This window comes from Rhinolophus ferrumequinum, chromosome 16, assembly GCF_004115265.2.
Source record: "Rhinolophus ferrumequinum isolate MPI-CBG mRhiFer1 chromosome 16, mRhiFer1_v1.p, whole genome shotgun sequence".
NCBI lineage: Eukaryota > Metazoa > Chordata > Mammalia > Chiroptera > Rhinolophidae > Rhinolophus > Rhinolophus ferrumequinum.
Genome location: NC_046299.1, coordinates 6,809,250 through 6,834,227, shown reverse-complemented (window position 1 = coordinate 6,834,227; position 24,978 = coordinate 6,809,250). Strand labels below are relative to the sequence as shown.

General features: G+C 44.5%; 1 protein-coding gene across 1 annotated transcript in view; it reads right to left on the bottom strand.

Moving 5' to 3' along the window:
• CPXM2 (carboxypeptidase X, M14 family member 2) overlaps positions 1-24,978 on the bottom strand; it is a 98,730-nt gene that overhangs the window by 17,481 nt on the left and 56,271 nt on the right. The window contains exons 5-7 of the mRNA XM_033131159.1: positions 17,142-17,226; positions 16,020-16,170; positions 5,473-5,561 (exon numbers count right to left, since the gene is read on the bottom strand). Coding sequence (XP_032987050.1) covers positions 5,473-5,561; positions 16,020-16,170; positions 17,142-17,226 — 325 coding nt within the window. The remainder of the gene's footprint in view (positions 1-5,472; positions 5,562-16,019; positions 16,171-17,141; positions 17,227-24,978) is intronic.

Genomic DNA, 24,978 nt, shown 5'->3' with positions numbered 1-24,978 from the left:
CAATTCTCTCACCACTCCTGGGGGGCAAATGTGCTTCACTTTATGACAACTCACTTTGTGTTACAGTATCCAGGTGAGAGAAAGAGGACGCTGACTATAAAGGACTCTTGTTCACAAGAGGGCAAAAGCAGGAACCCACCAGAAGTGGAGAAAAAAATACGCAAGGGAAACGAAGCTTCTACACCCCCCAGCAAGAGTAATGGACAGTGCAGGGTGGAAGTGGAGCCACGTCTGAGACGCAACACTTTTCAACAAGAGACACCGTGATAACGTCCCTAATAATGTTGGCAATCACAGTAATAACGCGCTCTGTTTCTCTCCTGAATCTCACCACCAGGACCACCAGGTGAAGTAAGCAGAGGCGACTGTCTTCATTCTATAGATATGGAGACCGAGGCCGAGAAAGACACTGAGTGATTTGCCCAGAGTCCCACAACTGGTACCAGGTGGAGCCAGGGCTTTGGACTCTTAGGGGTCTTACCTGTCCATGAAAGTACAACAAAACAATGAAAAGCAGCACATTTCTGCTGCCTGTTTTGTCTGAGACACACTCTGAAAGATGGCCACAGCACACTCGTCATCTGATTTGGGGCCCCGTGAACTAGTCCCTGCTGATTGCACAGTCATTCTCAGCGATGAGCGGCGACCTCAGCAAATCCTGACCAGCACAGCAGGTGGTCCGCTGTCTTGCGTTCAGATCAATAACGAGTCCTGCAGACACAGTCACTCGGCTCATCCTTAACTAGGCAATGAATGCAAGCACTTGGCACACAGCCTGGCTGTCATGTAATGCTTACCCTCGTCCCCCTTTCAATTAGCTGCCAAAGAAATATGCCACCTGGGTTAGAGAACTTGACCTTGACACTGGAAAAAGACAAACACCATCTTCCCTTGGATGCACGCTTAGCAATGGAGAGTGTCTCAGTCTGGGATGCATGGGTCATCAGAGTCCCCTCTTTATATTCTACCTACTGTCACAGTGTCTATACCAGCCATGCTTTTTTCTTTGTGTGGTGGTAATAGAACATATTATTGCTATTATTACAAGCATCTTTTCCACACAGAAGAATGGGAACACAGGCATTTGAATGAAGAATCTCCTTTACAAAGGTCTTTACAATTCTCTCTGCACCGTGGCCCTCTGGTTTCTCCAGTGGCCACCAGCACCACCGAGGACCTGGGTAGTGATCCACCTTGGTTATTCCTGAAAGTCAAAGATGGAGTTTGTTATTTTTGAGTTTAGGTCTCGGTGGATCTTGAGAGTAAGGACTTTCTTTCTTCATGGCCGTAGAGTATGAATTTTCAATTGGGGTGACATCACCCTCAAGGAGATGAAAATTGGCTCTTTGGGGCTAAAAGTCTGAGATATTACAATGCTTGGTGGCCCTCTAAAGCTCAACCCCATCCAACAAAATCTTATTCCTTAGTATTCAATATAATGGGTGGAGGATAACTAAGGAAAGTATCTAAAAAGCCTCTGGGGTGGGAGGTGGGCAGGTGCTAATGACACAAGGTTGAGAAACATCACCTTAGAGAGGACCTGGGTTTGCAAGACGCTTCGCCTGGTCAAGACTCTATTTCCTCATCTCTGAGATGGGAATAAAGTTTGCCATCCTTGTAACTACTGAATTCTGGGATCTGTTGTTTCCTCTTCTCCTGAAGGAAACAAAAGAAAAAGCTCCCTTTTCTGGTAATTCAGTTTCTAGCAATATATCAGAAGAAAACTGTTCATAGATACTGGTGAAATTATATGCATGATCACACTTGCTGTAGCATGTCTCATACTTCCTCAGCATTTGTTAAAAGTCGGGAGATGTCCAAATGCTCCAGAGCAGGAAGAGAGCTGAGGAAATTATAGTGCATCCACTCACTGGAACATTCTGGGGCATTACAAACACAATTATGAAGACAGCATGAAAACTGGCTAATGGTCCAGGATTCACTGAGAAAAGCCGGGCAAAGTTGTAACCATCGTCTGAACAAAATCTTATGAATTCTGTGAACACAGAAATTCAAGCACTGGGTAGAAATTGGGGGACATGAAAACTGCTGATTCTTGAGGGTAGTGGGTTCATGGAGGGCTAGCTTTTAGATTTTTGGTTTGCATTTGATGTTGATACAATACTGTTTGTCCAATGAATTAAAATGTTAAAAAAAATAGACAGAGAGAGACAAGAGAAAAAGTCCTCTTCCACCATCTTTGCTCATTGCCTGAGAAATAGACACTGCATCTGATCAAATGGAAAAGGAATTCCAGGGGGAGGAAGGAGGGAGAGAATCCGAGTCAGGGGTGCCCCACGGGTGAGGAGTGGCTTTGTCCGGATCTGCGGGCCTGCTGCCCTGCCCTGGCTTGCTGCCCCCATCACCCAGCCCCAGGCTCAGGCTGAGCACGGAGCAGGTGGGAACGCTAGCCCACAGCCTGAGGCCCCAACCATCCTCGCTGCGCTGGAAATCAGTACCACTAACTGGCTGCCTTCCAACCCATGTTTCTACTTCTTTCTAGTGCATCACACTCTGCGTGTCAGCCAACCACCCAGAACTTCCCGAGCATTTAGAACCTGACAACACCACACCCAACACCAAAGTCAAATCATTAACCGCTTTCTCAGAACCACGTATTTTCCTCCCTTTGTGGAAGGCAGTCCACCCCGTCAGAAGCACGCCAGGCCCCTTTCTCTCCCCGACTCACTCCAGCTGACCTAGGACTAGCCAGTGCACCTCAGAAATGCCTCTCCCCTCCTCCTTCTTCAGGCCTGGTTGGTCCCTCTCCTGGGGTCTCGGCAGTGCTCACCAGTCTGCTCTCCGTACACCTTCTAGATTGATCTCCCTGAGCTCCGCTCACATAAAAACCTCCTCTGATTCTCACTCAGTACAAAAGCCTCTCCCAGCACTCAGGCCAGTCTCCTCTCTCAACAGACTGTGGACTATTCTAGAAACATGCCAATTGCTCCTGCCTCCATACCTGTGCTCTTGCTTCCCTTCCTGCTCAGAGTGCCCTTCCTGCCATCTCTGTCTGCTCAAGCCTGGCCACAGGCCCTGGGCGATGGCCAGCCCCATCTGAACCCACTTCCCAATCATGGCCAAGCAAGCCAGTCACTTCTCTCTCCTACTCTCCAGAGGTCTCCCCTGTGACCACCTCAAACGTACATATTTATCTCATACACATTACAGATTTATGATAAAATGACAGAGTCTCTGCCTTTGTGGTCCCAGTGGAAGGAGAGGTAACATCCATGTAGACAGATGCCTAAACAATTATAAATCGTGACTCGTGCTGTGAGACTCAGCGCTCGGGGATAATTAACGCACTCTGCCCTACAATATTAGTGTTTGTGCAACTTTCTCCTCCCTCGCCCCCTTCCCCATCCCAACGACCCAGGGCTCCCCCCAGGGAAGAATAGGTCACTGCCTACAGGTCACTGCTCTAGAAATATTTCTGCACACAGGAGTCCCACACATCCTCAGGAATTTCTCCTTCCCAGGCAATAAGTTTTCCTATTTTCTCTTCCTGTTCCTGCTGCTGTTTCTTTGCTTGCGGTAAATGTCTCTTTCAGGACTAGGATAAACTAACATTGTTTTTCCCCTGAAGTAGGATTTCTACAGTAACCTAGCAGACTCCACATGGGGAACTGCTAAACATGCCAGCTGTATCCCCATCCCCAGGGGCCAGGGATCCAAGTGGCAAATCACTTCCCACTTGAACTCTCTTCAGGACTGATGGGTGCTCCCCATTGAGTGCTTCTGGGGTCTGAGACCCTCGAGGGGTCATCCAGCATCACCCGCGAGGCTGCATCACCATACCAAGGTTTCTCTTAGCTCACACATCTACCAAGGACGGTGACCAGAGTCGCTTGGGTAATGAAGCACAAGTCCCCAGCTCCCCCTGTATGAGAAGAACCCCAGGTCTCTGCACGCCACGACTATTTAAAGACACCAGCTACCTGGATTCTGTGCAGTTTGCTCATTTGAAATGCATTTAGCTTCATTGCTTTTGACATTAATTGCACCCACTGAGTTGATATTTGTCTAATTTCTGGGCTCGAAATGTTGTCTGAGATGGCCGGGGGGCACAGCTGAGTTAACACGCAAGTGCTCTGCAAACGGAGCAGCGAGCGCAGCCCTGTAAACACCCAAGGATGTAGAAGGGCCGGATGATTCACCGACCTTACGTCCAAATACATTATCGTGATTTCTGAAGAGCAAGACAGCAAGACAATTTCTTTAGCGTGTCCCATCTCTAAGTCTGTGCTGACAGGTGTCTAGAAGCTGTGTGTGAATGTCTGCTGTTAAATGACACGGAGACAAACCAGGTTTGCTGATTCCTTGGGATGAGGCCAGCCTAATGGCTCCGTCCTCACTTGTGCTGGGCGGTCGTTCCTTTTCCCCGTAACTAAAAGCCCTTACTTTGAGTCAGGTTAACTTGGCCTTGGTGATTCTGGGTTTAGTAAATGAATTTGTGAGGACATCTCTCTGTTTGTTCTCTCTCTTCAAACAGCTTCTTTGACATCTAAGGATTTCTCATTTACCAGCACCTCCCCACACTTTCCAGCACCACGCTGGTGGCAAACCCTTAAAAGGATGTCAGAGGCAAAGAAAGCACTCAGCACAGTCTCCCCTTTCAGTCCGTTCTAAGACATGTTTGGTCCCTTCTCCCTTCTGCACTCACTATGCAAATGCCATCAACAGCTCAGAATTCAATGGTTTCTGTAATTAAATCAGGGAAAAAGCTCATCTGAGATTACCTTTTCCTCCTGACTGTATGAAAGTACTCAGAGCTATAAGAGGATCAGCCGGGTGCTCTGAAGCCTGGCTGCACATTAGAACCACAGGGAGCGCTTTTACAAATTTAGATCCCCGGACCCTTCTCCTCAAGATTCTGCTTTAATTGGCCTAAGGTGGAGTCTAAGTACAGGCATTTTTCCAAATTTCCCCCAGGAGATTCTAATATGCAACCAGGATCGAGAATCGGAGACTCTGAAATAACAAAAAGTAGGGTTATTTGTGCTCAGTGACTCAGTTTCCCCATCAGTAAAATAAGGATAACCACAATCCCTGTCCTCCTAGGGTAGCTGGGAGGATGGGCCACCTTAATGACGGTAAATTGCTAATGGAGGTAAGTTAATATAGGTCCTCCATGAGGGCTTACGATGAGTGTTCCTCGGGATCCTTTTTCTTCTTCAACTCTGCGTCTAATAAATCAGTGAATCACTCAACACACAGTGATTCTTAGGAACTAGTGTTCAATCAGCAAAGTCTGGGTTCCGATTCTGTGTCAGTCGTTTGCCGGTCACCCGAGCCCCAACGAGGCATTGTCAGACTCGGAACTACAAGCATTTAGTGTGGCCTCAGCAAACCAAAACGATCATTCAGCTTCTACGTCTCACGCATCATCATCTCATGCATATTTCTGAAAATAAAAGCCTATGCGCTTCTGGGCATGTGGCGTGTCACGCTGGCAAACCTGGGTCTCACCTGGCGCATTTCCTTATAACTGTGGTGCTTAAAGTCCAGCTCATCGGTGGTGGTCATCTCATTCCGTCGGTGATAGTAGTTATTGGGATCTAGGGAGAGAAACATGGTTTTAAATTCATTGACACCATTCTATTACTTGTGCTGGCTTTGTTGGGTACCTGATTTGTGTGGGGACACAGGCCAAGCTCCAGCTTCTCACATAGGCACAGAGGTGAGAGAGACAACTTTCAAAAAGCTTGTTAGGAGTCAGGATTAGCCAGGGATGGTGAGCATGGGCCTGGAGCCAGGGGGCCTGGGTTCAAACCTCTGCTTTTCCACTTACGTGCTGTGTGACCCTGGACACATCACTGGAGAGTCTTTGCCTTAGTTTCTTCCCCCCAAAACAGGAAACATACTGGCACATCCCTCATTGGTTTATTGCTAGTAAACCAACAGATTATTGGGATAATCTGTGTGTCTGGCAAACTATCAGCACTGAATGAATGAATGAATGAGTGAATGAATGAATATCACAACTGCATACATGAATGGATATTTCTGGAAGTGTGATAGACACTGTTAGTCTCTTACCAGCATTCAGCCTACTTTCATTTTCTCTAACAGAAGCCTGTGTAGTTTGGGACTCCCCACTTCACTTCTCAGAAACAGACCTCATACCCCTAGCTCCAGGGGTCCAATGTGACCAGTCTAAGCCAATCAGACCACAGCACCCGCTGGCCACTCTTACTGGTCCAGACTGAAGGGAAGGACTTTAATGTCACAGAGGCGGGGTGAGAACCTCTCCAGGTAGAGGAGAGAGAATACCCCAATGACATCAGGAGCTAACGAGTGAACTAACTCTGGAGTCCAACTTTCCTTGGGACTTCCAATCACACAAGATGAACAATTCTCCTAACTGTTAAGCCAGTGGGAGCTGGGGTTCTGTAGTTGGTCTGAAGCACCCCAACAGGGGTGTATTAATAGTGGTCACCTCTGGGGACCGGGATTCAGGGGTCTGGGGAGAACATGTCTGTCTTGACTTGCTTCCCTTATATAAATTGACTTTTTTTCTTTCATGCCTGTAATTAGGTAAGTATGTAATGCTTCTATAATTACAAAAACAAAGAACACGCAGAAGAAAGCGGAGGACAAAGAGTGCAGAGGAGGAGAAGGGGAAGGGACGACTCAGTGGGCCCGAGGTCTTTCTCCTGACCTAACAAAAAGTACTGAGGCTTACAAAGCCTCCGCCAGCCTCCTGGCCTCAGCATCTGGAGTGCGCAGCCAGAAATCCTGGCCAGCTCAGATCTCCGTCCATCTGGACAGAACACAGAGCTTTAGATAGGTCCATCATCTAACCCAGGAACCACCTAAGCAAAGTTGGAACCACAGCAGCTTCTGGTTTGATCCAAGTGGCTGGAAGGGCGATTCTGGAGGCAGGGCAGTGGCAGGCAACGATCCCAGTGGTACCCGCAGCTGCAAGTCCCAACTGGTGCCACCACATGTGGTCACTAGCGCTTTCGCTGCTTGTTCGACCCAGCCCAGATGTACTGAATCAGAGTCCACATTTAAAAACATCCCAGCTGACTCCGTAGGCTCAGAAGCTTGAGAAGCGCCATGTGAAAGCGCTGAGCACATGGCCAGAGGGACAAAGTACTCGGTGCATAATACATAATATCTGGGATCAACTGAGCCAGCTGTGTGTCTGCGTCCTCACAGCCACAGGTCATGACTGCCATAACCAAACTTGCCAGGGTTCACTCAAAGACTGGCCTCACCCTTGAAAATTGAAGTCTTGTGCAATGAGCTGAAAATCACATACAAACAATGAAAAGACAGTTTTTAGTATTCACGAAAGGTTTGCCAGTAATACTATTAGAAACAAATGACAGTCACTGAAAGGGAAATGTGGGAGGGCAAACTGGCATTTTGTCCAGAAAAGAAAGCAAAAGCCATTCAGGTTGAGCCAAAAATACCCCTGCCACTACTTTTCAAGGGCTTACCTTCTGGGGGTACAGGCTGACCCCTCCCTCAGGCGAGCCACCTTCCTTTTGATTTCCAAACCTCTGTGTTTCAAAGCAAAGGTACATATTTTTCACTTTATACTTAACTTACACAGATGCTGTTTTCTAAGAGCTTTTCACCGTTCCCCCCTCTACGTCCCAGGGGCCTCTTTCCAAAACTCTTTAAAGCCCTCTTTGTCTTTGAACACAAGTTATGCCTTCAAGGTTCTTAGAAGGGACTGAAGAAAATCTCAGAACTCTAAGCACAAAAGAGTTCCATACTTGGCAACATTCTTCTAGCCTTACACTAATCAGTTTGCCTAAGGAGATGGGTACAAGTTCCAGAACCATCTCAAAATCATGGGTGAGTATTTTTCAGAGCTTTGTGTCTCCCACATTTTGAACAAATCCTTTTTTACTTGCCCATTTATTCTGATTGGATAAAGTGTTATTGGGACTCTGTTAGGAGCCCAACAAACTGTAGGTAAGCAGATGAGTGAGAACCAAATCCGGCCCTCCTAGGGGCCAGAATCTAGAGATAGAGCCACTTAGCCAAACCCACCGCCTCCTTCTTCCCTCTGTGGACAAAAGATTCCCTTTCTACTGAGGGAAATCTATTCCAGGTGGTTCCAATGGAATTACCTTGTCCGACACTCACATGCATAGACACGTGAACCAGTTCCAGCCAATTAAAACACTTTGTCCTCTGGCCACAGTCACTGGCTCAGCAATGATCCCAGGATCCCAGGATCCAAAATGGGCCAATCAGATGACTTTCCTCCCAGAGCTACAGAAGGAAGGTCTCTTTCTCCTGCGGTGACTCAGAAGGTAGGACCAGTTTGGGGTGTTAGTGATCAGCCTCCCTGTCTGCGAGCTAGTGAGGGAGGGAACCTTGATTGCACCAAGCAGACCCTGAAATGGGCACCTATTTTTGCCTGAAGCCAGTCAGACTCAGATCTATCCCTGGAATTTTCATTCATGTGAGCCCAAAATTTCCGCTCCACCCCTTCAGCTAATTTGAGGAAGACTTCTGATGTTTGAGACAGAATTCTGACTGATTGAATCTATAAGGACTTTATCCTCACAGATGGAGCTCTGGAGAACCATCTCCTGCTTCCTTCCATGTGGTTGGTTTTATATGTCATATATACTGAAAACCAGCAGATTCCTTCTGGAACACCTTAGTTACAGGGACAAACTCCAGGCAGGGCTCAGAGACCCTAAACAACATTCTCCCTACTTGCTCTTCTCATTCGACTACTGAAAATCCTGAACTGCTCCAACTGGCCTACTGAGGCCTTTTTTGGGGTGAATTATGTCCTCCCCAATATATGTTGGAGTCTTAACCCCCCGTTCTTCAGAATGCGACCTTATTTGGAGAGAGGGTTTTTACAGAGGTCATCAAGTTAAAATGAGGGCAGTGGAGTGGACCCTGATCTGTTACAACTGGCGTCTATAAAAAGGGAAATTTGGACACAGAGGAATGCATGCAGGAGAAGCCACGTGAAGACGAAGGCAGAGATGGGAGTGGTACATCTACAAGCCAGGGGACACCAAAGATGGTCAGCAAACCCAGAAGCTGGGTGAGAGACACGAACAGATTCTCCCTCACGGCCCTCAGAAGGAACCAACCTTGCCAACACCTTGACCTCGGACTTCCAACCTCCAGACTTGTGAGACAATGGTGCCCTGTTGTTCTAAGCCACGGAGATTTTGGAGCTTCATTATGACAGCCCTAGGAAACTACACGCCCCAGACACCTCACTGCGGTGACACCCTCTCCTCCCATCCGAAATCAAGCACCAGCTCACTGCACAGGATGCTTTTTCTGACAACAGTAATAATCCCAGACCAAAGCCACTACTGGAAATCCAAAGGAACTATGAGGAGGCCTGGACTGCCTGCTTTGCCATTTGCTGCTTTTGGGGTTGGTGTCTCGCTTGAAAGAAGCAGGTGCTCAGCTGGGAGAGGAAAAGCTTCCTTTGTTGCAAAGGGGGCTCACCTGCAATCAAGAATCTCTGGGCTCACGATTCCTTTGATGTGCTTTATCCAGAACAGGCCAACCCACAGAGACAGAGCAGATTAGAGGCTACGGGGGATGGTGGAGGGGGACTGTGCCATCATTATTCAGTGGGTCCAGGGTGGTTTTATGGGTCGATAACAGAGTTCTGACACTAGAGAGAGCTGGTGCTTGCACAACTTGTGAATACACTAAATATTACTAACTGTACACTTTAAAATGGTTAATTGTATGTTATATGAGTTTTAACTCAATAAAAAAACAAAGAATTGTTGGCCTCAAAGTGCTCTCCTGAGAACTAAGAAAGACACCAGGAGTGCAAAGGCACAGCAGATGTGCCCAAGGAAACACCTGCCATGGAAACACCTGCCATGATGGCCGTGTGACCTCCCTAAGCCCAGGCACCCCCAGCACAGACCCCTGAGCACAAATGACCTTGAACCATGTGCGAACTAAGCACCAAACTCTCTATAAAGAACTGATGAATAGAAGTCACGTTTGTCTAGGACCCATCTGACTGTTCTTATGTTAATATTATTCTAAAAGGAACCGAGTGAAGATGCGGACCCCTAGGCAAAGCCCGTTTGGATCCCAGGTCATTACTGTCAGCAAAAGCATCAAACCCACAGCTCCACGTGGCTCCAAAGAGAAAGCAGCACATCACTCGTGCTTATTTCCTTGAGCCTCCATTTCATATAACCCTACCGCGTGACATCTCCACTGCGCTGCTTGCAGAGAAGTCCAGGAAACCCTCTGATTTCTTGGCTGATGCTGCTTCTCCAGACAGTCCAAGGGCCAATTTGCAGCCTGGCTGACAGGAGGCTATCAGGCTATAAGAAAGGACCGTTTTCAAGAGAGCTGCTGTTTTTACAGTTTCCCACGATAATCAACACTGGGCAGCTGGATCAAGAAGAGAAATCACATGTTTATTTAAACTCAGTAAGGGCAAGCTGCTTTCTACTGCAGAGAGGATGGGCTGAGCCAGCAAGGCTGGGTCCCCTCGAATTCTGATGGATTCACTGGAGTGAAGATGCTGACATGTCTCCCTCGCTATGGGGTGAGAGTGTGGGGGCAGCTACTGTGTCCGTCTTACCAGAAGGCTCGGGCCCTGCCTCAGAACACGCGTTGCTTAAGTGTTTGATATATGAATGGATGAGTGAGCAATGGATGGATGGATGGATGGATGGATGGATGGATGGATGGATGGATGGAAGGATATTCCAATCAAGTTATTTAGGAAAGGCTAGTTATGGAAAAGATAACACTTTCTAGGGACCAGGAGACCTCGGAGAAGGGGCTGACTACGCTGTAATACTGTTCCCCTACCACCATGACAGAATGGAGAATGGAGGGTAGGGTGGAGGGCGGTGGTAAATGAAAACCACATCCTCAGGACTGAGAAAAATCATGGAACATTATGTCATCTCTGGGGCTGTTCATGTGCTAGTTTCCTAGGGCCACCATAACAAAGCTACAACCTGAAATAACAGAAGCTTATTTTCTCACAGTTCTGAAGGAATTAAGTCTAAAATCAAAGGGTCAACAGGGGTCTGAAGGCTGTAATGTAGGATCCTTGGCTCTTCCCAGCGTCTGGGGGTTGCTGGCTCTCCTTGGCGTATAGCCACATCACCCCAATCTCTGCCTTGTCGACACATGGCGTCCCTGTGTGCCTCTGTGTTTCTTGAGGGTATCAGTCATTGGATTCAGGGCTTGCCCTAATTCAGTATGACCTCATTTTACTAATCACATCTGCTCTTCCATCTCTTTTACCCACCATTCATGGGGTCAGGTGACCTTAGAAATGAGTCAGCTATAGAACCAAATGGTCAAACCAAGGCTGTAGGAGAAGGATGGAGGGAAAGTAGGGGAAATCACATTTTTTCTGTACTTCTCACGTGCTGGCATCTACAAACTGATTTATTTAGTCTTCATGATGTCTATGTGTCAGGAATGGAAGAACTGCTGAAACACTGCAAATAAAAACAAGGGCGGCCGTGTGCACTCTAGGGGGTCAGAAGTGTCCTTCGCATGGAACTGAAAAGGATGGAGGGCAAGGATGAGAGAAGGGAGAAGAAAGGAGTTCATGGTCTCTATTTAATTAAAGGAAACAGATGGTTGAATCCCACTCACCTCCCCCGCAACCCAGAAGTCCAGGAGACAGGAAGTCAGAGGAAGACAGAGCCAGACAGGAAATGGGAAGCAGAGGAGAAAGTCTACGCAGGGAGAGAGCGGTCCCAGCAACGTGGAGGCGGGCCGGTCTTTGCTGGAATGACCGGGAACCTTCAGGACAGCAGTGCTGACTATCAGGTCTGGGGGGGTCTACACTACACGCAGTAAAGCCCCTTCCTACCCCGCATCATGCAGCAACATTGCCTCATGTGAATCGGCCTCAGTGGAGGCTGTTGTTCTCCAATCTAGAATAATTAGCAGGCAGGGCCCAAGGGGACCAAGAGCAGCCTGGGAGAAGGCATCGTGAAGCAAGAGAGGTCAGTGCAGGCAACCATGCAGGTACCCCGAGAAATACGGGGCGGGAGGCAGAGCAACCCAGGACCTTCCATAGGTACATTATGAAGGCTTGAGTTAGTTCACTGGGATGTTTAAAGAAAGGGTGACCTTGAAGTTTTAAGGACTTCACCCCCAGTCTATACGGAAGGTCTTGTTTCCACTTTACAGACAAGGAAAGCAAAGCATCCAGCACTTTCGTGAGCTGCCCGCAACCTGTTGTCTAGGGGTAGAAGTAGACTTTGAACTCAGGTCTGCTCTAAGCCAAAGCCCATGCCCTTCCTGTGCTCCAGGCTTCCTCTGCAATGGATGTCGATTCATGTCTCTTTTTCTGAGCAGACAAGGCCCGGAACCTGCAACGAGGGAGAAAGGCTGCAGCTGATACAAAGCGATTCTAGGGAGCTGTTTTATTCTCATCAAAAGACGCTGGAAACATCACCCTTAGCAAAAGGAGGCCTCCATGAGGGTGACCATGAGCAACTTTGTGTCACCCACCTGATTCCTGTCTTTTCAGCAGCCCAGGCTGGGCTCAAATGAATGGTCCATCTTATGGGACAAGAGGGTATTCAAACCGTGGCCTGACTTTGTGAAGCAAGTGGAAGGTAACAAAGCAAAGAGATGCATTGAAAAGGTCTTTGCAGCTGTGGTGACGCCTTCCCTCTCCCAACTTATACATATTGATGAGAAGGGCAGCGCTGGCTGAAACAGTATTATAGTTCAGGAAGACAGGTGGCAATCTAACAATTAAACATTTCTTCAGTGATTTATGACGGGGGGAGGGTATATGTATCAGGAGAAAGGAGAGACAGCACTTCAGTTGGGCCCAGCCCACCTACAGGAAGGACTCTGGGGCACCGCCCTGCAGCAGCTCCCCTTGTGCTTGATGGAGAATAAAGGCCTTTCCCCAGACCTCTGTACATCCCGTCACAAGGTCCTCTGAGTCCAACCCAAGAATCCCGGCCACCTCAGCACTGCGCAGAGAGAGGACATCGCTCAGACCTGGTGGCCAGGAAGATGAGGAAGGGGTGATGACTGTCCCCGGAGAGGGCAAAGTCACACATTCATAACAAGGTACAGAGCAGCATGGGGAATCACGCAGCATCATCCCGTGGCCCGAAGGTCATTTTCCAGGACCCTGGGCACAGCCCTGTCACCCTGTGAGAAACTGGCATGCAGGCTCACGGGGCCCTATTCAGAACCCGGCAGTGCTGTTTGCAGTAGCAAAATCCCTGAAAACCACCAAGGCGGTGACCTTGAACTCAGCTGGTGGGTGTGTCAACCTGAACTCTTCCTTATTAAAAATGTATCTTCAGAAGCTCTCCCCAGCTTCTGATATGTGTAGATCTTCAGTCCAAAATGGACAAGTCCAGCCCAATTTAGAGAAGAGAACTTTTACTTTTAAAAAAATGAACAACAAATTGTTTTTTGAATTTTTAATAATTTTAACTGTGGTAAAATACACAACATAAACTTTAGATCTGAACCATTTTTTGAAGAGTACAGTTGAGCAGTGTTAACTATATTCGTATTGTTATGAAACAGGTCTCTAGCACCTTTTTATCTTGCAGAAATGAAAGGCTATAACCATTAAAGAACACTCCCATTTTCTTTTAATTTTGAGCTTTAAAAGTCCTATTAATAGACCATGATGTAAGGTAATTCAGTTTCCAGTTCAGAAATTTCTGGAAACATTATTCACAAAGTCTTAAAAAGAATCGCCACCTTCCTCCGCCCCCACCTGAGAGTTCTCAGGAAACTGGTAAGGAATGGAAAGGCAGAACAAAGAGAAGCAGAAGCAAAGTAAATGAATACTTCATCAACAAGAGTTCTGGGAAGAACAGAATCTGGGCGCCACATTCAGACCATGAGGTCACCTTGGGTTTCAATGGCTGAGTTGGTTGGGTCATCCCTGCCTTCGACCTCATTAGCTTGCACACATGGGTTGTGCTAACAACAGGGCAATGAGCACACAGGCTTGGAGGCCCCTGTGTGCTGCCCCAGGCCCTTGGACGTGACCACCACCAGGCAGCATGCGTAAAGTCTAGGCAGAGTGCTAAGTAACTTCTAGAAGAAAAATAGCCCTAAATATTTGGGGTTGGAAAATTGAGAGCCATTCCAAGTCCATACTTGAAACCCACCCAGATTTCACACCGTAACTGTTTTTGTGAGGATTAAAGAGCCTCCAGGACCTAACGTCAAACACACACACACACACACACACACACACACACACAAAGAATAACTTCACAGGGAAATATTTATTTCATGAGACTCTCACGGGTGTCCTTTGCCCTCTCCCGACAATAGATGAATTGCTGCCCACAGCGAGACACCATGACCCTGCTCTTTGAAGCAAACAGACTGAGGCTGCGCTGAGCGCCACGGGGAGCAAGCCTCCTGGCCCGGCACAGAGGGCTCACAGACACCGCCCACATCTGTGCCCACAGACGCAGCATGCTTGGCAGAGCCCAGCAGGCCCTGCACGGCAGCAGGCGGGCCCTCAGCTTGTAATTCCAGGACGAACCAACCACAAAGGGAGGCCCAGCTCCGAGATCGGGCAGGCCTTCGATATTCTCTCTGGATCAGCCTTGAAACCTCCTTCGTACTAGCGTTCCCACTTTTAACCTCACTTAAGCAATAATCCTATAATTGAACAGTCCTATAATTTACACAACCACCCCGGACTCGCACGATGTCACAGAAACACAGATGTTCACCGTGGGCTTCTTTATAGAATCAAAACATTGGGAACAAGAGCATTTCCAACTCTAAGGGGCAGATTAAAAACGTGGCATTTTGTCCATGAACCAGGATAAAGGTATCCACAAGACAGATGGTCTCTAATAGGTTTAATGACATGAAAAAGGTTGTGCAATTAGTAAGTACGGATATATAACAAAGGATCTATTTGGTGTGGGGGTAAGTAGGTGGGTAGATAGACCCATCTTTCTCACCAATACAGTTTCTGTTCTAAAAATTCACAGTTGGCAAAGCAAGATCAGGGATATTATGGGATTAAGAGAAAAACAATAAGCGACATTCAATGTGCTTCGAAGATGCAGTCGATGTAAGTTCATGGCGGGGGTGGGGGATGGCTATAGAAATAGCCTGATGGATACAGTGGTACCTGAGGACATCAAAGCTGGTGGTGCCCTTCCCCCGGCGGTGCTGGAGGGCCTGGGAAATCCAGAGGCAGCAAGACCTGATGTCACACTAGACAAGAGTGGGAAAGACTCGCTGGTGGAAAATGCACAGGAGAGATTACCCAAAGCTGTGCTGCTTGTTCCCTGGGGGCTGACTGTGAGGGGACAAGAATGTGGAAATTCCTGCAGGTCCTAGTGAAGGTCCTTAGGGATATTGTGGGGCACACTTTCCTTCCCTGGAGATGTCTGATCAGGACGAAGAGGCTGCTACCTACAGGCTCCACCTGGGCACAAACTCGTAAGTTCTGAAAGGCCAGACAGAGCCAGCCATGAGCCCGACCACATCAGCCTGTCCAGAACAGACACCAGCACCTGTGAACTCAAGCCCCCTTCTTCCCACCACCCTGAGATCACAGCCAGATACCATCACGTGAAAATAGGACCAGGGGAATACAACCTAAAGAAACAAGCATTTATCCAAAGATACAGGCATCCAAGTACATAGTCAAGTTTAAAATGAACTTCTACCACCTCCTCTACCCAGGGTAGCGGGAACAGTCAAGGACAATTACATGTGTTACTGAAAAATTTTTATGTAATTTTTTTTGCTCGCTTGAGTGGAGTAAATTTTCAACCTTGACACCACAGTTGACATGTTACTTTGAGGCCCCAAATGTTCACGGTGTTTCTGAGTGGGATTAAGGGAGATCTTTATCTATCTTCTTTTTGCTTACCCAGGTTTTCAAAATATTTTGCAATAGGTGTGTTGTTGTTGTTGAAGAAGAAGATTGCTCGGCTTATTTTCATTTGTCTTGGCTAGACACCTGCTCTCCTGCTTGCTGGAAGTGGGGAAGGACAAACTCACCATGGAAGGACAAACTCACCATGGAAGGACAACCTCACCTGGCAGCGGGCAGCCAAGGATCTCCATCCTCATGCAGATGCTCCCGTTGTCAAACCAGGACTGCGGGTTGACGCGGATGTAGCGGGCCATCATGGGGACGGGCAGCTCGTTGAGAACAGGGATCTCCTTTTCACTGTTTCCTTCAAATATCTATTTATGCACAAGGGGGGAAAGGAGAATCTTCTAGAGCTTGATCATCAAGGGATAAAAGGATCAGTAATTCACTCATTCCACAAGGAATACCACATGGGTGTTGGGCATCGAGGGGAAAAGAGAGCTGAATTGGGCCTGGACCACGCCCTGAGGAAGCCCCCATCTTGTAGGGGATGAGGGTGATGCTTAGATGTCATAGCTGAAATCTATTCATGCCACGGCAAAGGGACAGCCACAGAGCTCTGGGTTTTCGGGAGGAAAGGACCAGGAGACGTTTCCATTCTTAACACAGGTGGCTGCCATGTGAACTGGCCTTCAAGGAAAACTATTTAGATCTCTAGGGATGGGAGGGAGTCTAGAGAAAAGCAGCAGCAAGGGCTGGAGAAGCCCAGAGGTGGAATTCAGGGGAAGAAAAGCAGCTGGCTCACTTTTTCTGGAACACAGGAGTGTGTGCGGGGGGGTGGGGGGGTGATAAGAACGAGAAAGAAGGTTGAAAACAGAGAACAGAGGCTGTGGTCAGATTATGCAAGACACTGCATAGCATGTCAGGAACATGCACTTGAGAACCGGAGGAAAAGAGTAACATGGTCAGAACAAGCTAACCTAGAGCAAATTGTGGAGCTGAAAGATGGGGGTCATTAAAGCAAGTTGGGGAACTATTACAACTGAATAGCTGTGAGGGGCCTCAGCTTACCCAAGGACCACACAACTTCCGGGGCTGACCTGTAAACTGTGGAAGAGACTGTACCCCACAAGCTCTGAATTTTACATGAGCCCTAAAGGTGGGCTACTTGATGCTGAACTTCTGGCATGGAAGGAAGGTCATTATCCATCAGACTCAGTGGTTGATGTGAGTCGACAGAGAGTTAGCAAATACCCAGGTGCAAACACAGCCTGGACACACATTGCCTGTCTTTGCAGAGCCCTGCACAGCCAGGCACCAAGGTTAGAGGGAAGCAGAGACTCACCATGTCTTCAGATCCATTCTTAACAGTGACCCACGTATGGCTGTCATTGCTCACCATGACCTTATAGGAGGTCACCCAGTCACTCCTAAGAGAAAATAAAACATCATTGGGACTACACACTTTGTTTTTTTTTAACCTTTTTTTCCCACCTGTTTACCTGTTCCAGGTAGAGGTATAGCAGTAAGAAGAGTAGGCCCTGGGTCACTCTCTGGCCCTATTGCTCACCCTCCCTGGGCCTCGGCCAGATAACTGAGCATCTATGCCACCGTTTCATCATCCACAAAATGGGAATCAGGAAAGTACCGGGCTTAAAGAATGAATGTGAGCACTAAATGGTTTCATACCCTTGAAACATGCAGGACAATGCTTAGCCCCTATAAGCACTAAATGTTGGTCACACACAAGGAGATACACTAATATGTATATAATTGTTTATCACGAACATTTGTATCAGACACAGTAGTAGCTTAATAGAGTCCCTTAATAGAGCATGATAACCTCGGTAAAAGTTGCAAGTTGGTCTAGAAATTTCATTTGGGAAACTGATTGGGGAACATAACAAACGAGATCCCACCAAGCACAAAAACAACAGCTTGAGTCTCTAAGAGACACTGGGTTTCTCCTTGGCTGTCACAAACATGTAGTCGATCCCCCCACCACCCAGAAACAACCCAGTGACAGCTGGGCCCGAAGCCAGACCCCCGTCATCACGTCCTACTGCACAGAAATTACTGGGGTAAAGTGGCCACAATTTGACTTCCCGGAGTGGAGATCAATTTAATAGGTGTGGCAAATAAACAACCTTCATGTGAAAAGCACATGTTCCCCTCGGTGTTTTATAACATTAATCATTAAACAACAGAAAAAGTCTCCCTGAGCTTCTTTCTTTTTAATTTTTAAAATACTGGAACTAAGCATGATTTACTGACCTTTCAGAACATTCTGCCAGCTGAAGCATTTGGAAACCTTTCCCTACTGTGAAACCTTGGACTCAGGATCCAGTTACATCTCAACAAAGTTCTGAGTTTCCAGTCTGAATCAATACTGTCCAGTAAAGTTTAATTAGAAAGAGCGGCTGGTTCTATTCATTTTGGTTCATCTAACTCACCTGTCACAGAAATTATTCTTATGTGTTTGGAAATAAACCCTCACCTCAAACCTTCTCCTCTCCTTCTCTCTCCTCCCCACCAGCTTTGTCTGAATTTCCGCTGGAAGCTGGAATCTATGCAACGTGTTCCTCCTTAAGGGGCACAGGCTCAAGCCCACGCCTTTCGATTTGGACACAGTAAGTGAGCCTTTCAAAAGACACCTCAGCAACAGCTCATGTCGTGTGCACTGGAAAATTGTCCTCGCCCAAAATAGCAACCTGTTTCTCACATTCAAAGAATTTCCAAATGACTTGCAACTGCTGTTCCTTTTGCTGTCTGTTTGTCTGCTGATAATGCCCCGTGGTGATCCAGGAGGTGAGATCACCACCTGCAGAGCTGAAGGCTGTACCCTAGGAGACGGGGCTGGGGAAGGCATAGGAAAGCCATCAAGAGAGGGGTAGAAAGTAAAATGAAGATAAGTTCTCCAAAGAAAAGGAGAGAGAGAAAAATGAAATGACACCCAAGGAACAATTACACAATCTTAAAATATATATATATGTATGGACAAATTCACCACTTACGTGTGAGGGGTAATTAGCTGTTTATGTGGCTCAGGCCTCTCTTTTGAACGGCTGGCCTCTGCCAGTGTGAACTTGCCATTCCATGTCTCAGTGACATCGCAAATTTAACATGCTCCAAACCAACTGATTCGTTTCAAAGCAGCCAACCTGGCGTCTGAGTCCCTGCCTCAGAAAAGTTACCGCCACCTACTCAGGGAGGCCAATATCCCACAGTCATCCTCAGCACCCCACTTTCCCTCCCTCCCCTGTATTGACTCCATCACCAAGTTCTGTCAGTTTTACCTCCCACATCTTTCTAGAATCTTTCCAACTCTCCATCTTCATTGCCACTACCCCAGGCCATTTTCTCAGGCCAGGATTATTGCAGTTGCCTCCGGTTGGTCTCCTGGTATTTAAATTGCCCTGCCCCCACCCCAATCCATCCTGCAATCAGATGCTTACTTTTCTAATGAAATATGATGTCACCCCCTGCTAAAATATCACTCTCATTTTAGTGTTAAGACCAGAATCTTCATCATGTTCTACCAGACCCTCGCTTAACTCTCGTTTCCTGTGCTCTTTCTTTCAATTCCGGATACTGATGATACTCTCTGTTGCCTCAGGGCCTTTGCACATACTGCTCCATCTGTCTGGATTCCTCTCTCATCCCTTGTCTGCCTCTAAATTATTCAGACCTCAAACCTTATCAGGTAGGCCTGTCCTAACCCTCCAATCTAGTCCATTTCTTTCTTTATGTGTTCCTATCTTTCATAGTTTAATTTTGTTTGTAATTTTATAATTCCTTTCTAGAATTATCTGATAGTGTCTTTATCCCCAGTTGGAGTAGAAGCATCTCACAGATGGAGCAAGGAGAGACCACGGCACTCTGGAGAACACAAAAGGAAGCTGAAGCCCCTGGAGCTTAGAGTCAGGGACGAGATAGCACAAAGTTTGGTTGAGTTCTTCCAAACATTTTAGAAAGAAATAGCACTTTAAAAATCCGCGAAATAGAAAAGGGGAAGTATTTCCCAATTATGAATTTGGCATAACCACGATATCAAAATCTGACAAGGACATGACAAAAAGCAAAACTATAGAAAAGTTTCTTTCATGAGAATGGATACAAAAAATCCTAAGCAGTTTATTACCAAATTGAATCCAGCAATATAAAAACAGGTAATACATCACCACCAAGTGGACTTCATTCCAGAAATACAAGTAAGGGTGGTTTAGCCACAATTGTAACCATTCAATATAATTCCCCACATAAACAGAACTAAGGAGAAAAATCATGATCACTCTGATGGCAGAAAATGCATTTGAGAACATTCTATAGCCATTTGCGTTAAAAAAAAACAAAACAAAACAAAAAAAAAACAAAAAAAAAAACTCCTCTTAAACTAGGATTAGAGAGGAACTTCCTTAATCTGAAGAAAAATATCTACAAAAAAAATGATGGGAGAGTATAGCTACGCCCCTTGCAATGAGGGGCTCCAGGGCGCACACTGCAGAATGTGCTGGGACCTCCTGCAGTGACGCCAAAGCTTGGATGTACTGACTCATTTCAAGAATTAAAAGTTTCTATAAGGTGGAAATAAAAAAAAAATCCAGACAGCAGGAGTTGCACATTCTCCTGTTATAACATTAGAAAGTGGTTTGATAGAACCTGGAAGACTGTATTCAGTATTTTCTGAACATGGACCTGATATGGAGCGGCAGCAACTAGACCACAACCCAAAGACAAGGATGAAAAGAATCAACTACCCAAAGACAAGTATGAAAAGTGAATGTCTACTGATGCTTGCTCTGACACAGTCAACCAGGTGAGTAAGTATCAGTGGTTGCAAACATCCAGAAGCTCTTGTCAAGTGAAAAGAATGAACTCATACTTGATTAAAATAAAAAACAAACATGAGAAAAACCCTGACTTAGCAAATATGTCACTGATGTGCAGTAGGAAAAGAATAATTTAAAGTGGTCCTGAGTTCATTGGAAGCCCACACAGAAAACAACGTATCTTGACTTCTACCTCACACCATGCAATAACCAACTCCAGATGGATTGTAGATCTAAATGTGAGAGGTAAATCTTTTAGAAGAAAACAACATGTACATAAGTTCAGCTGTCTTAGTTTTCCAGAGTGATTGTCCCTATTTACACACGAGTTTTTTGTTGAATACATGTATTGCTAATATGTTCTCCAGTTTGTGTCTTCTTTTTCATTCTTGTTGTGGTTATCCTTTGATGAAGAGAATTCTTAATCTTTATATAGTCCAATTAAACATTTCTTTCTTTACAGTTTCCGCTATTAGTGTCCTTTTCAATAAATTTTTGCCTACCCTAGGTTATGAAGATATTCTCCTATGCTTCCAATCTTGATACTGGTAGTTTATTTTTTTCCTTTTTGTGATCAGCCATGGGTTTATTAATTTTTTCTTAATCTTTTCAAAGCAACATCTCTTGGCTTTTACTCTCTATTATTTGTTTCCTCTTAGATTGAACCATATAAAACTACCATTTTTATAGATCAAAACAGTTGACCATCAGCAATTTTCTAAGGCTCAAATTAATATTTTATTAACTTCTGCTCTTTACGATTTTCTTCTTGGCATGTTCTTTAGATTTGATTTGCTATTCTTTTTGTATAGTTTCCAGAGATCACTGAGTTTTGGTCTTTTCTTCTTTTCTAATATATGCATTTTATATTAGAAAACAATGTCAATTCCGTAATTGTTGTGTGCAATGTTCCACACATATTATTTTGATCAAATGTATGAACTGTGTTGAGATCTTCTGCATCCTTAATGATTTTTTGTCTGCTTAGTCTGTCAGTTGTAGAAAGAGGTGTGTTAAAGAATGCCAATCTGATTATGAATTTATCTGTTTCTCCTAGTTCTCTCAATCTTTGCTATATATTTATCATCATGTTATGCTATTGAGTGCATACAGATTTACCACTGTGATATATTACTGGTAGACTGACTTTTTTATGATTATAAAATGTCTCTTTTTATTTCTATTAATGCTTCTTGCTTTAAAGACAACTTTGTTTGATATTAGGATAGCTAACCTTGCTGTTTTGGTTAGGATTTATATGATATATTCTCTTTCATCCTTTTACTTTTAACTTTCTGTCTCCTTAAATTTAAAGTGTGTCTTTTCTAAATAGCATACAGTTCAGTTTTCTTAGTCTGATGATATTCTTCTTCTGTTGAAGAATATAGTTCATTTAAATGTAATGTAATTACTGCTATATTTAGACTTATACCTATCGTCTTACTATTTGTTTTCTATTTGACCCATCTCTTGTTTTTCTTTTCTTTCTTTCTTTTTTTTGATATTTTATTTGATAATCAAATATTCTTATTTGATTTTCTCTTTATTAAGATGAAATAATAAAGTATGCCATTTATTATAACTACTAGTTGTACACTCACACTATTCTTTTTATAATTACCCTAACGATTACAATATGCATCTTTTAGTTACTAGTCTCATTTAAATTATAATTTCTACCACTTCCATGATGATTCTAGAACCATGCAACACTTTAAATACATTTACCTGTCTATCTTTTGCATTATTTTGTAATTCATTTTCAATTCTCTATATATCTTCAGTTTAATAAGACATTACTATTGTTTTTATACAGTTAATATTTATAAATCGACTTATTTACACTTTCTGGTACTCTTCATTTAATTTTGTATTTCTACATTCCATCTAGGATCATTTTCATTCTGCTTGAAGAACTCTCTGTGATATTTCTTTTAAACTATATATGCTGGCAATAATGTTTTTCAGTTTTTATTGCCTAAGTATGACTTTATTTAATCTTCATTTTTGAATGATATCTTTGCTGGGGATTCTAGGTTGACACTTATTTTCTTTACAATTTTGACTTGATTGGCTTCTGCGGCATTATTTTGTTCACACACACATTTTGAATATACTGTTGTGCATTTAGTAAATGTACAATAGAGTATGAGTAAAGAAACGAATGCTAATTACTTCAGCTCAAATCCAGTGTTACCGCATGTGTATAAACTTGGCAAGATGCCTAAACTTCTGAAAATAATAAAGATACCTACAAGAAGATTATGTATTAATTTATAAATTGAGAGGTGTTATAGTACATTGGTTAAGACCTTAGGCTTTGAGGTCAAGAAGCCCCAAGTAAAATCTTCGTTCTTCCACTTACTAGCTGCGACCTGTGTGAGAGTCATGTGACCTGAGCTCCAGCTGTAAGGTGAGGTAACAACTCTGCGTCTTTGCACAGTGAATGAGCATTGTGCCTGGAACATAATAATTGCTCCATAAATCTGAGCTCTTAATACGAATGATACTATCATAATTAATATCTTATCAAGTGCTATACCAACATATAAAATTACTAGTTGAACTGTGAATGTAATTCAGATGCTACCTCCAAACACTTCAAGTTTAACCCTTTGTACCCTAGTGATGGTAACAATCTATTACAGCCATAAAGAAATTAAGCATTAATTAATTAAATCTTAATTAAAATTAAGAAGGTTCATAATCCAGGGTGATAGAAGAGGTATTTGCCAATCAGCAATGCTGTGGGAGGATTGAATTGTTCCTGAAAGTTCTAGCCACATGTAAAAATTAAAGTGACACGGAATGTGTTAAGTCCTGCTCCTAACCCTGTGGCGACTGTATTACAAATATCGTGCCAGCTTCTGCGAATACAAAGGTAAATTGTATATAATCTCTTTACTCAAGGTTTTTACAGGTTAATGAAAAAGACAGGGGAGTAAACTGGAAATTTCAAGAGAATATGATTAAGTGCTGTGCTGAGGCAAGTACAAGAAGTTGAGGGAGGACAAAGAAACGGTGTGTGGCTCAGAGGAATGAAGGAGGCAGGGGGTAGGTTAATGAATGCAATATACTCCTTATCAAACATAAAACCTGCATATTTTGTTCTTTCATGACAGGCACATCCATTGTTATAAGAGAGCCAGCTTCAAAGATCAGAGCTATAATGTCCATGATTCCTGGTCTCCTGATCCTCGGGGAAGGTTTGAAATTCACAGCCCTTTGTGGCTTTTTTCCACTTCCCTCAGAGAGATTTTTCCACATCACAGAACCACCTTGACATTTAATTCTCTGTGACTAGAGATTTCAACTCAAAGCAATACAGCCCAAGTAAAGAAGTATTTGTGTCAAAGACTTTCTGACTGCAGAATGAGGGAGAGGCTATGCTGACGCTAGCCTGCTCTCTCTCTTAAAACAGAAATAAAAACCAAACCAGAAAACAACCCTCTGCATGTATAAGATACCACACTTCTTACTAATCCAGCCTTCTTTCAGATTAGGAAAACAGAGAAGGTGGGCTACAAAAAAAAATATATTGGAACACATTCATATATGCATATTTTAGTACCTGATGTAAATTTGGTTTCAATAAAAACCAAGAATGTCCACCATCAACAAAATGGCAGCCTAAATGCTTACAGAGCCTTCTGTTACAGTATAAGATCCTGGTTACACTGAAACAAACAAATGTTTTAAACCATCAGTAGGCATGCAAGCAAGCAAAAGAAATCTCCAAGGGGGGGGGCACACTCAAAAAAACAGCTGTGAACTGAAAAAAAAATACACACACACACACACACACACACACACACACACACACACGAGTTGCCTTACGGAATAATGCATATAACAGTGCGCTGGGACCAAAGCACTAAGCCTGGAAAAACAAAAGGTAGGGAAGTTGAACCAGGGACTTTTTCCTGGACCCTTAAAGGAGGCCGAAATGGTTTCAGAATACTAGTGTCCACTGGGTTCCCAAAAGAAGCACACACAAGTCTTCTCCAAAGAAGAGTCTTCAATTTAGGCTCTCAGAGGTTTCATGGATTACAATTACATAGGAATTCACAGTTTTAACAAATCATTAAACACATAAGAAAACATTCTCCATGAGAAAGAAGCAGTAGAAGAAAAGAAAAGCAACAAACTTAGATCCCGAAGAACTTAATTGTCTATAAATACAACTCAAAAGAAACTAGAAATATTATTAGACTTGATAAAAGAGTTCAGCAAGATGACTGGACATAAGCTTACTACACAAAAATTAATTAGAATTCTATATAACAGCAATAAAAAATAAGGTACTTAGAATACAATGAACAAAATATGTATAAGCTGTTTATGGAAAAAAAC